Here is a 12,206-nt window from a genome sequence, read left to right as displayed (position 1 = left end):
ACTCATCCACATCCTCTGAAAGTACTCAACAGCGACAAGGTAACACTCTTCAATACCAGTTTGTCTACATCAAAGACGGCACTTGTAACACCTGTAATGATGTTCAAGCTAATGACACTGCTCTTACCTGCTTTTTGTGTAAATCGTCATTTCATGCTGTTTGTCGAGATGCTGATAAAGATAGGATCAATAATGCTGTAATCTGTCCTCGCACTTTCTTCAAAGCATACTCCGACAGAAACGCAACCAAGGGTGTTAACAGTTCCAGATTTGGGACTTTTACGTTTGTGTGTAATGTCTGCAAGACACACTCTGAACAGAACTCCGCAGTCAGTGCCGAAAGTAAAGTCGACCTGATTGACAGGCGAGTAGATAATCTGACCCAATCTATGGAGGACATGAAGGGTTTACTTATGAAAGTTGTGAATATGAAAACATCTCCGGACAAAACTGAAATTTCTTCTCCTCCATCTCCAGCACCAGTTGCCCCTTCATATCGCTCTGTATTAATCATGTCCAGCAAAACACCAGAAAATCAAGCAAAAGATCGCATTCATGCTGACAAACGGTATGTCAACAAGAAAGGGGACATTGTGGTTGTGTGTCCGACAACGGCTGACAGGGAAAATCTTGTCAAGAAAGTATCCCAGCAACTTCCAGATATGAAAACGCACCAGCCACCAGAACGTTTGCCCACAATCTCTGTTGCTAACCTTGCTGATAATTATTCTGAAGAAGATCTAGAAGACCTGCTCCTTCAAGCTCACCCCAACATTAAGGCATTAAAATCCCAGGGTGAAACATTTTCTGTACTAAAAGTTAAACCTCAGATCAAAAACAGCAGCAAGCATCAAGCTACTATACGAGTTAGTAACAATATCAGGAAAATCATAGAACAACAGGGAGATCGGCTATACATCAGTTCGTTTAGTTGCAAAGTTTATGATCAATTTCATGTAAAACGATGCAACAACTGCCAAGGTTTTGGACACTACAGGTCGGAGTGTGAATCAGAAAAAGCTATTTGTGGTTATTGTTCCAAGAATCATACGTCAGAAGATTGTCCAGAAAAGAAAACTAATAGTATTATTTCATGCTGCATTAACTGCTCTAAGGGCAAGTATCGGGATGAAAGAAACACACACACGGCATTTGATAGGACATGTCCAGCTTATGTTGCTGAACAGCAGCATCTCCGCAAAACTATCAATTACTACAGTTCAAAAAACTTGTAAGCAGTGGTCTGAAATCCTCTCCGGCGGAGATTCTTGGCTGTTGCTGGAATGTGAGATCTCTCAATAATAAGATTCAACCAATCATGGAATCTATAATCGACCAAGGAATCTCTGTCCTTTTTGTCACTGAGACTTGGCTCACCAGCATGAAGAATGATGTTACTGCTACCATCAAGTCTTACGGCTATAACTTGATTCACTACATCAGGAAAGACTCCGCTAAATGCAGAGGCGGAGGAGTTGGAATTATTTACAATTCAAGTGATTTGAACCTTACTCCTGTGTTTGATAAGTGTGGAGATACGTTTGAAGCAGTTTTAGGCAAATTTCGAGACTCATCGGGTGATACTGTCCTCTGTGCTTGTGTTTACCGACCAGGGTCATTGACTGATGTATTTTTTGAAGATTTGGATGAGTTTATTGGGAACATATTCATGAAATACAAGAAGTTTTTAATCTGTGGTGATCTTAATATTCATTTGGATGATCATAAATCAAGAAACACGGCCAAACTGACTGAAGTATTGGCCAGCTATGGACTGCATCAATACGTGAGAGATCCAACTCACAACAAAGGACATATTCTGGATGTTGTAATCTCCTCCCATCAGATAGTCAATCCAAAGAGTGTCACAGTAGACTCGCACACCTCGGAAATGTTCCCAAACTGTGACCATTTCCCGGTTACTTTTAGCCTCACAAAAACAGTTGCAAGCAATCTCAACAAGAAAAAAGTTATCACATTCAGAAATGTCAAAGAAATTGACAAAAATTGTTTTGCGGATAATCTTGCTGAGGAATTGGTTACTGTAATGGATCCTGAGGGTCTATCACAAGCTGAAATGCCGTCATTTGAAAGCCGCATCAGCCTATACAACTCTAAGTGCCTAACTGTGCTGAATAACCATGCTCCTCTCCTCACAAAGGAAATCAAAGAACGTAAGTCTGCCCCTTGGTTCGATGGTGAATATAAAGCACTTAGAAGCCAAAGAAGAAAAGCCGAGACAAAGTGGAAAATCTCCGGATCTTTAACTGACAAGAAACACTATGAATCAATCAGAGAGCAGTGCACAGAACTCTCAGACAGGAAGAAACATGAGTTTTTCAAAGTCGAATTCATAAAGCATTCCTATTCTTCTAAGAGTCTTTTTAGATTTGTGGACACCTTTCTTGATCGGGATAAAAGCATTGTGTTGCCTTCGTCGGAGTCTCTCAAGGACACAGTCGAAAACTTTAACGTATATTTTCAGGAGAAAATAAAGGCAATACGAAATAACTTTGATCATGTGGAGTCTGACGATCAAACGCCCTCTTACTGCGGAGAAAAACTAGCTGAGTTCTCTCCAACTACTCTAGAAGAACTAGAGGAGATAATCAAGGCATCAGAGATCAAGTCTTCTTCAATTGACCCTCTACCTGCAAACATCTTTAAAGAAAACCTTGAGGTTCTACTACCCGTCTTAGTTGACATAGTAAATGCTTCATTATCTTCTGGCAGTATTGATGGCGCTAAACTAGCTCATATCACACCCCTGATCAAGGGCCAGGGATTAGATAGTGATAATCTCAAGAATTATAGACCAATATCTAACCTTAGTTTTGTGGGCAAGTTGATAGAAAGAGTAGTGCTCAGGCGTCTAAATGAACATCTAGAAAACAACAACCTGAACATCCCACAGCAGTCTGGATACAAATCAAAACACAGCACCGAGACTCTGCTTGTGAGAGTTGTTAACGATCTACTCATTGCATCTACAGAAAGCAAGGCAACTGTTGTTCTTCTCCTAGATCTCAGCGCAGCTTTTGATACAGTTGACCACTGCAAACTACTGAACATCCTCAGAAATGAGTTGGGAATAACAGGGACAGCTTGGAAATGGTTCAGCAGCTTCCTCACAGGTAGATGTCAAACGATTAAAGTTGGAAATGAGGAATCTTATGAGATAGTGATTAAGTTTGGAGTCCCACAGGGCTCTGTGCTGGGTCCGGTCCTGTTCAACATCTACATTCGCTCTTTGTACTCAGCAGCACATGATTTGAACTTCTCCATCCAGGGTTACGCCGACGATCATCAGCTGTATAAAAGTTTCAAGCCAAACGAGGAGCCCACCGTCCTTATCAACGATGTTCCCAAATGTTTCCAAGAAATTAATGACTGGATGAAAAAACATTATCTACAGCTCAATGCAGGAAAAACTGAGATTCTTGTCTTTGGGACACCGCTTGTTCTCCAGCAGCTGTCTATAGGGGGCGTGTTTGTTAACTCTGAGACGTGTGTCAGGCTGTCACCTGTTGCAAAGAACCTCGGATTTCGTCTCGACTCTCAACTAAACTTTGGTGAGTAAATCAAGCAACTTAAAACATCTTGTTTTCTGAAACTAAGAGACCTTGCTAAGATGAAAACATTCCTAACAACCAAACAGATGGAAACACTGACTCAAGCAATTGTAATCTCATCGCTTGACTACTGCAATGCACTTTACTATGGTTGTAGTCAAGCCTCAATTACGCAGCTGCAGAACATTCAGAACCGAGCATGCCGTCTGGTTTTTGGATTAAAGAAGAGAGACTCAGTCGAGGAGAAGCTCAAATCCCTTCATTGGCTCAAGGTGAAGGAGAGGATTGAGTTTAAGTTATGCTTACTGATTTTCAAAGCAGTCAATGGTGTTGCTCCTGCATATCTGTGTGATCTAGTAACATTTGTTAGTTCGAGTAGCAGAAGAACTTCCTCCTTACACCTACCCGTCGGATCTACAAGATCACACCCAAGAGCGTTTCAGACTGTTGCTCCGAAAATCTGGAACCAACTACCAATTGAAATTAAGACTTGTTCCGATGTTGATCTGTTCAAAACATTATTAAAAACTCACCTGTTTAAGAAAAGTTATGGCATGAGCGATTAATTGACAATATAATAACTTTATGTTATTTGCTTAAACTGTTTAGGATGCAACCTAATGTCATGATCTTTTTGAACTTATTAGCAATTAGACTGTTAGCTCGCTTCACAAGCATGTCATCTTCGTTCCAAAACTTTTTATGTCCTATGCATACACTCCTTGATAGTTATCTTGATCTAGTATCTTTGTTTCACACAATAGAGCATAAGTTTTGTGGTTTATCCACTGGGCTTAGAGTTTGTGTTTAAGCTACCAAATTTTATTATTATTATTTATTATATTCAAGAATAATCTTAAGAAAGCTTTGTTAGAACTATTATCTAAATATGACCGACAACTTTGGTGCAGTTACAACTTTGATGCAAATGAATTATCATTGAAATAGTTTGATTTAGTAAACATAATCATATGAGTAAACCACGGTGTTATTGCAAAAAACCATGACAAGGGTATCAGACCTATATTAATCTAAGAGACGACACAAAACGAATCATCATACAACAAATTTTAAAATCCTGCGGCACAGGATCCTGTTGTTTTCCTACTCTACCTCTCCCAAACCCCTCTCTCCTTCTCCTCTCTTCAGGTTTATTCTTCAATTTAAAAAAAAAATTAGATAGCAGATATATTTTCTTTTAAATGAAGTAATGGCATTATACATTGTTTGTAATCGTATGTATGTTGTGTATAGTGTTTGCTGACTGGGTATATGCTATATATTTTGAGGCTCACGACGTCTCGTCCCATGGGTGGAGTTGTAGGCTGAGTATGTGTTCAAATCTCCTTACTTCGTATGGTGAAACATTGAAAGGTTTGCCTTAGCCTTTGGGACGAGTGTTTGCCCACCGGGGATCCAAATATATGATTATCATGGACATTACTTTGACACATAAACTAATCAAACGACTTTAATGATTCCAGAAAATTTTACTAACTGCATTTAGCTAGTTTATAGTAAATACACACGATCGCAGAATAGAGGAGCACAATTGGGTTCCTTGTTCTGCGACTGTGTTTCCTCGGTGGGCCGACAGGTTTTTGTTGTGTAGTAGTGCTGGGGAAAAAAACGCTTTAACTATCAATGAGAGTACAAATTTTTAATTCTTGACCTTAGTGCCACAGTTTCTGTGGTAAAAACAAATTTATAGTTAAACGTTATATATTGTAGAAGGGCATGATTTACTCACATCACTAAGCATCTGGATGGATAATTAGCACACAAAGATAAACTGACCTTTAAACATGACCACCAGCTATACCACGTAACCATAGCTCCGAAATAAATAAATTGCTCTACATAGAAACATCTGGCCTGATCCTATCACATTGTGGTCCCCAGGGGTTCGGTAAAGCCCTTACAGGCAACTGGGTCCTTTTACCAGCCACAATAAAATTGATCATGCCAGTACTGTCATAAACTGTAACCAACTATTTAAAAATTAGATATCTTTTGCTAAATTTTAAATTTTAAGTCATAGAGCAATCTTCTCAATTTTAAAACTTTTAAGAATTATATTTTACCCTAACTATGATGTGGTGGCATTTCATACTTAACTAAATTTCAACTTTGAAAGTAAATAGATTATTAGTGACAACAAAATTATAGTTTAAGACATCCATTCTGCATTGTGTTTCCAATATTAGAATTTATGATATGTATTGATTGAATAATTGGTAATAAATTTAACTTTTGTTTTATTAAAGGAAGCGAGTGTGAAAAATTCACTGAGACAAGGAAATTTATTTGACGTCTACTTTTTGTTGTTGTTGTGTGTAATCACTGAGCTGAGCGGGAGGACTTTACTTAATGATTATGTTTCCAATAACCCAAGGGTTATTTGAAAACAATAAAGTTATAAAGTTATTCAAACAATATACACATAATATAGCAATGACCCTATATAAAACAATACCCATAATGTATATAACAGATACAACAACAACAGTCACATGTCAGGGGGTATGACCGGCTCTTACTAATTCGCTCGCCCAAAAATTTCACGTGACTTTGGTTTTAATGGTTTTGCAGCCGTACAAAACGGCTTTACATAAACCCTAATCACAACCTTAACCCTAACCATAACCCCGAAGCTATCCATAACCCTTACCACAACCCTAACCGTAACCCGAACCCTAAACAATCAAATTCATGTTTTACTAGCCTGTCACGTGACCAAAACAGTTTTTTGCCCATAACTCTCCAGGGAAGCATTTTTACCCTACGTCATGGAGGGTGATTCGGAATCAGCGTCCAAAAATACACCGATTCAGATCAATTTCATACCCAAAGCTAAGGGCCTTTATACAAGAATTTTCTTAAAATTTGGGCGAGCGATTTAGTAGGAGCGGGTATGACCCCTTGATGTGACTGTTGACGTTGGACATGGTTTGACAAACTTTGACCAACCCGGAGTTTTTGAAATATCGCGTCGTATGCAAAGCCGTACAGAACGTAAAGGGACGTGAAAACACCAAAGAAATTGTGTTTATCAAGAAAACAACAGAAAATAATGTCGAGAATATTACAGCTTGGGGCGTTATCACCGGATGCATCAAATAAAGGTAAAATATAACATATGTTGATTTAGCGCTCGATTTTCATTATTCCCAAATTCCGTAAAAAGTTCGAAACTAACAAAGAGTTGCGCCGCGCACTGCTAACTATCTTTATTAATTTGTAGGTTTACAACCTACCAGGACGCGCACCGAGTTGGACTCGTCGACGGTCTAATATATGGAACAGATATTTTATGTTTTACGAGTATCACCCGTTAAGAAAAGAATTTTATTTTGAGTATTCACTTTGATTAGCATTATTATTTCAATTTAATTGAAAAAATTTGTTGTTTTGTACAACACTAAATATTGAACAATTTTGTGATTACATAGATGCTGAAATGCATTCACAATTCATGCATGCAATCAAATTAGGAGAAAATAAACAAATAAACAATTATTTTAATTTTATGTACGCTTACCGTACCCATGACGGCATGACAATAAAAGCCGCGCATATTAATACAATTTGTATCATTTATCAAAACACCTCACATTTCAAATTAAAAGATTCTTTGGAATTAGATTTTCGAAAATTTATGAAGCGAATTTTTCCCGAACTGAAAAAAAAAAGTGCCAAACTGTACGAAATAGCTTCACCGAAGATATGCGTCAACGTAATGGTAATGCAAATGCACGAAACTTAAACAATTTTACTATCAATTTGGTGGGACTGAGAACCTCGCGAATTATTCATAATTAAGGTTTAATGCTAACCGGAACCCTGGCCCTGATTTCAAATAAAGCTGAGAATGTTTTTAATAATTTATTTGACTTACCCAATTCTGTAAACAATTGTGACGGTTTCAAACAAAGCTGAGAATGTTTTTAATCATTTACAATTTATTTACCTTCCCAATTCTCGGCAATTCTGTAAACAATTATGACTCAATGAGTATGACGGTTAATTCACGATAGTGGACCTATAATTTAATTCCAACCCTGTGTAATCCCATAAGTAATCCGTACGGGTCATCCGTCCAGGCCACTCAGTCCAGTTAGGCCAAGCGCCCAAGCGACTTAACGCATAATATAAAGTAGACTGGTCGCCTAAGATTTCTTTGCGCATTGAAAGCAAGTAGCAACCTTTAATTAAATGTGCAACCATTAATTTGATTCAATCCACAATAATTAGTTTTAAGTTGTTTGTGTCTAAATCAACCAGGAGGCCAACGACAATGCAATTGCAACAATGCTCGAGCATTCATGGGCTACTCCACGAGAGTAGTTGTGGTTGTCTCTGCGTTCAATCTCATCTTTTTCTGATAGGGGAAGTAAATTTAGTAAAAATTAAATAAAGAGATGGCCCTTAACCAGGAAAAATAACGGCACGATTAATTTATGATTTTATGGTTGTATAACTATATTATATTGATGGTATTGCATATTAAGTTTGGCCTTAGGAGTACCTTACAGAATACAGTAGTCCCCTAATAATTCTATAACGCAGTTTTTGGATGAACATTTTAAATAACCGCGTTGACGCGTTGTACTTGTATGTACTTGTACAATGGAACCGCGTTATAATTATAAATAAAATGGGGTCACTAATAATAGTATTTTGCACTTAAATCAATTCTAGGACGCGAATTAAATGTCGTACGGAAAGATTTAATTCCACCCAGAAATAATAATTCCACCAGGACGCAATCCCATCCAAACATAATCCCACTGAAAACTAAATATGTTTCATGACTTTTTGGTCCGCGATCAATTAAACAGTTAACTGGCACGCCAGTCCCTAGGTGCTATTATTATATGTGCGCGGCGCTCTTTTCAAGCTTCCTTCAAGCTTCTCTACGTGAGAGAAGCGAGCAATAGACTAGCAAGCTAGGTAACGAAGACAATTAAAGTGTCAGGCTAAATTTAGGGGAGAACAAAACCAATATTCTGTTTCTGCGGCCCTAACTCAAACTGTTTCATTTCTGACTCTATAAGACATAAACCGAGAACTTGGAGCTGATAAGGTAAACTGGCTCTTTTTATTTTTAAAATTTCACTATGTAGTATTTACTTACCGACACAAGGTTTAAGGTTCACATCGTAAGCTCCTCCTAAATTACAATTCAATGTCTGTTCAGTTTCACTATCTGTTCCTGCAACATGATATCCTTCATTACACGTGACAGTGACTATCGTGTCTGGGCTATAAGGTCCTGTGACATCAGCAGCTGTATTGGTAAGGGCAAGTATAGGACACTTAATTAGAGTACACAGGCTTGGATAATCTGTAGACTTCTCATGACCATCAATACAGACACATTCTCCGCCTGAGCATGTTCCTTCCGTACATTCCACTTCTATATTACATTCTGAGGAAAGTAAAATATCATAATCAAAAATCAAATATCGTTGTGAACTGTTTATTGTACCTCTTAAAAACTCCCTGATAAACACTCATCTATCTTAATCTAATAAACTGTAAACTGAGCTAGAAATACGCATATCTAATAAATTAAGCTACAAAACACCCTGAGTTACGCTACAAAAGATCTGCAGGCTATTAGACCAAGCAAGAAAGCACTCACCAATGAGTATGACCTATCTATTAAACCAAGTAAGAAAACACTCACCTATCTATCAAACCAAGTAAAAAACACTCACCTATCTGTTAAACCGAGTAAAAAACACTCACCTATCTATCAAACCAAGTAAAAAACACTCGCCTATCTGTTAAACCGAGTAAAAAACACTCACCTATCTATTAAACCAAGTAAGAAAACACTCACCTATCTATTAAACCAAGTAAGAAAACACTCACCTATCTATTAAACCAAGTAAAAAAACACTCACCAACACATCCAACAGCTCCGCTAAAATTCTCCAGTAGTGGCTCAGAAACCCAACCAGTGCCTCCACATTTAATAGTTGCACTGTTATCAGATTCAGATGCTGCCCAGGAAATTATATAATTATTTACACACGTTAGTGTGACTCGATCTTCTGTAGCGTAACTCACTAGATCGGGAACCATGCTGCTGACATTGCCCGTTAGTGGAGCACAGGTCGGCGCTGCGGATATGTAAGTTATGGCAGGTAATTAACTTTATCTTTATCTTCTTAATCTTATATAATGTGCATATATTAGATGTTGCTCGTCCTTGCCTGTTTTTAAGAAATACTTAACAGATAACTTATCAGTTATATACAACTGTATTATATATATACCGTTCAGAAGTATATAAATACTTGTGCGACACTGTGGTAGTGTTTTTGGTCAGTATTCACAATGAATATATGCTTATATTTGTATGACACAGTGTTACAGCTATTTACATATGTTTTGCCTTGTAGCCTTCTACGGTATGTTGTTAGGATCTCGAAATAAGGACTGATCTTTTTCGCTGTGAATTCTATCAAATTTTGATAGTTGGCGGTGAGTTATAACGACAATAAGTGTCGTTATAACTCACCACTACTCACCACTACTCACCACTAATCACCACCACGCAACCAGATCAATTATTAATCTGGTGATATATTTAAGTATTTTGTGTTCTTTACTAAAATGAAATAAAAGTAAAAAGAGCACATCAACTAACGCCTCTGTAGTTCGTGTTCATCTTTGGCCCACGGTCTCCACACTCCATCGTCCATCACAATGTCATCTCTCAACTGTCTTCGTTGTAAGGGTACCACTTTAGCGAGATAACCCTGTCTCTTCGCAAGGAGTTTCAACACAATATCAGGATACTGACCGGCAACATTCCTCTCCTCGCTAACATCAGAAGATAGATCAAATAGAAGTGTTCCAGATACATGACTTCTATCAATTTTGTCCCCACTTCCGTCGGATATTCCTATGTACCCATCTCCATTGTTTTTTGTGGTCCAACCTCGCAACTCGAATGTGGACCCCGCGAGAATCTTCCAATTTTTCCATCGCAAGGCTAAGAAATCTTGTGCGTTAAACGTTAATTCCCCATCTTTAAACTTGAGAACTCCTGATAAATCGAAACAATTTTCATTGTCACATAAATCTGTTTTCGGAACGTCAGAAACTGCATTTAAATACTTAGAGGAATCTCTAAATTCTAATAGAACTTCCTCCCTGCAGGGCAAGTCGTTATCTATTGAACTCCAGATGTCCACACCGTCGATAGGTAATTGGGTTTTGACGTGTTTTTTGGGATTGTCACCGGCTAGGTTCTGGAATGTTGCATACCAATCAGAGAAATGATGAAGATTGGTGTTTATATATCCAGTCTTTTGTATAAGAGGACTGTTAACAAATGCAAGTGACCTTACTCCTCCTTCTAGAAATGTTCCCTTATCTCCTCTTAAAGGAAAATTACTGCCCTGACTCATACGCCTAGCTCCGTTATCAGATGTGAACACTATGATGGTGTTGTCCATCATATCTCGGTCTTTCAGGGCATCAGCTATCTTACCAATCCCGTCATCCATGATAGAGATCATAGTCGCATATATTTTTCTGGAGTCTTGAATTGAATCTGAGTTATAATATTTTTCAATATCTTCCAATGGAGCTTGGTACGGTGTATGGGGCGCTGTGTAGGCTAAATATAAAAACAAGGGCTGACTTTTGTCATGGTTCGAAATCAATTCTAGTGATCTGTCTGTAAATAGATAAGTGTTGTAATGTCCATCCAAATCGTCTCTAATATCGTCCACAAATTCACTATCTGCATCATGATAATCTTCTCTGAAATCTAACCATGAACCCCTATGGTGCGTGTAATAGTCCTGAATTCCCAAAAACAAACCAAAGTACGTATCAAAGCCTCTCTTGGCTGGGGTATGGTCCCAAGTGTAAGTACCACAGTGCCACTTACCTACACCGTGAGTAGCATACCCGTTTCTCTTCAACATCTCGGGCAGTAGAGTCTCGTCTAGACCCAGCCCGAATTCTTGTGTTGGATGGAGGTTACCCTGCCAGAACCCAGTTCTGATAGGGTACCGCCCCGTCATCAGAGTTGCCCGAGCTGGAGCACAAACTGCCATGACGTAGTGGTTCTCAAGAATCACACCCTCCCTAGCCAGTCTGTCTATATTAGGAGTACGAATGTTTGATCCTCTGAATCCTACATCCTGATATCCCATGTCATCAGCCACGATAAACACAATATTGGGTTGTTTTGGTGTGGAACTACGAGATATAGCCAGGAACCCACTCGCTAATAACAAAAGCAACGTTGCAGGGAACTTGATCATCAATTTAAGTTTTAGGTAAAACTTAAATAAAAAAAATTTCGAAAGGATACAAATTTGCGAAAAGATGAGTTTTGAAACGAATTTGTGAGAGATAACTGAAATGTAAGGTATAACCAGCATTTTAAAACCGATTGCATCTAATTTTGCTCCTTCATAAAATTAAAAATTAAAATTTTCAATTTGGACACGAGTCTCGAAACACCCTGTATATCCAACTTGGCTCCAGATTATGAACTTTATTAGACTTTTAAGGAATTGAAAACTAAGATGTTCACACTCACAGCTCTGATGGTCTGTTTGTTTTCTTGCCCTAAAATTATCCATCTCTTTAAAAAATCAA

At 38.2% G+C, this 12,206-nt stretch overlaps 1 protein-coding gene across 1 annotated transcript; it reads right to left on the bottom strand.

Annotated features, from left to right (window-relative positions):
• Positions 1-7,276: 7,276 nt before the first annotated feature.
• On the bottom strand, positions 7,277-11,947 carry LOC134815379 (arylsulfatase B-like). The gene is made up of 4 exons (XM_063823912.1): positions 10,234-11,947; positions 9,485-9,703; positions 8,710-9,003; positions 7,277-7,953 (listed from the first exon to the last, which is right to left on the bottom strand). Exons 1-4 carry the CDS (start codon positions 11,864-11,866, stop codon positions 7,844-7,846), a joined length of 2,256 nt encoding a protein of 751 aa, XP_063679982.1. The 5' UTR covers positions 11,867-11,947; the 3' UTR covers positions 7,277-7,843.
• Between the last annotated feature and the right edge of the window lie 259 nt (positions 11,948-12,206).

Source organism: Bolinopsis microptera, chromosome 5 (genome assembly GCF_026151205.1).
Source record: "Bolinopsis microptera isolate Bmic1 chromosome 5, MBARI_Bmic_1.0, whole genome shotgun sequence".
Classification (NCBI taxonomy): domain Eukaryota; kingdom Metazoa; phylum Ctenophora; class Tentaculata; order Lobata; family Bolinopsidae; genus Bolinopsis; species Bolinopsis microptera.
This window is presented reverse-complemented; position numbering and strand designations above follow the sequence as displayed.

Excerpts from the sequence above, each read along its gene's own strand:
- LOC134815379 (XM_063823912.1), bottom strand. The coding sequence starts at position 11,866 with ATGATCAAGTTCCCTGCAACGTTGCTTTTGTTATTAGCGAGTGGGTTC. Across the intron at positions 9,704-10,233 it reads TGAACACGAACTACAGAGGC|CGCCGACCTGTGCTCCACTA; the intron begins GTTAGTTGATGT and ends ACATATCCGCAG. Across the intron at positions 9,004-9,484 it reads CGGAGCTGTTGGATGTGTTG|AATGTAATATAGAAGTGGAA; the intron begins GTGAGTGTTTTT and ends TACTTTCCTCAG.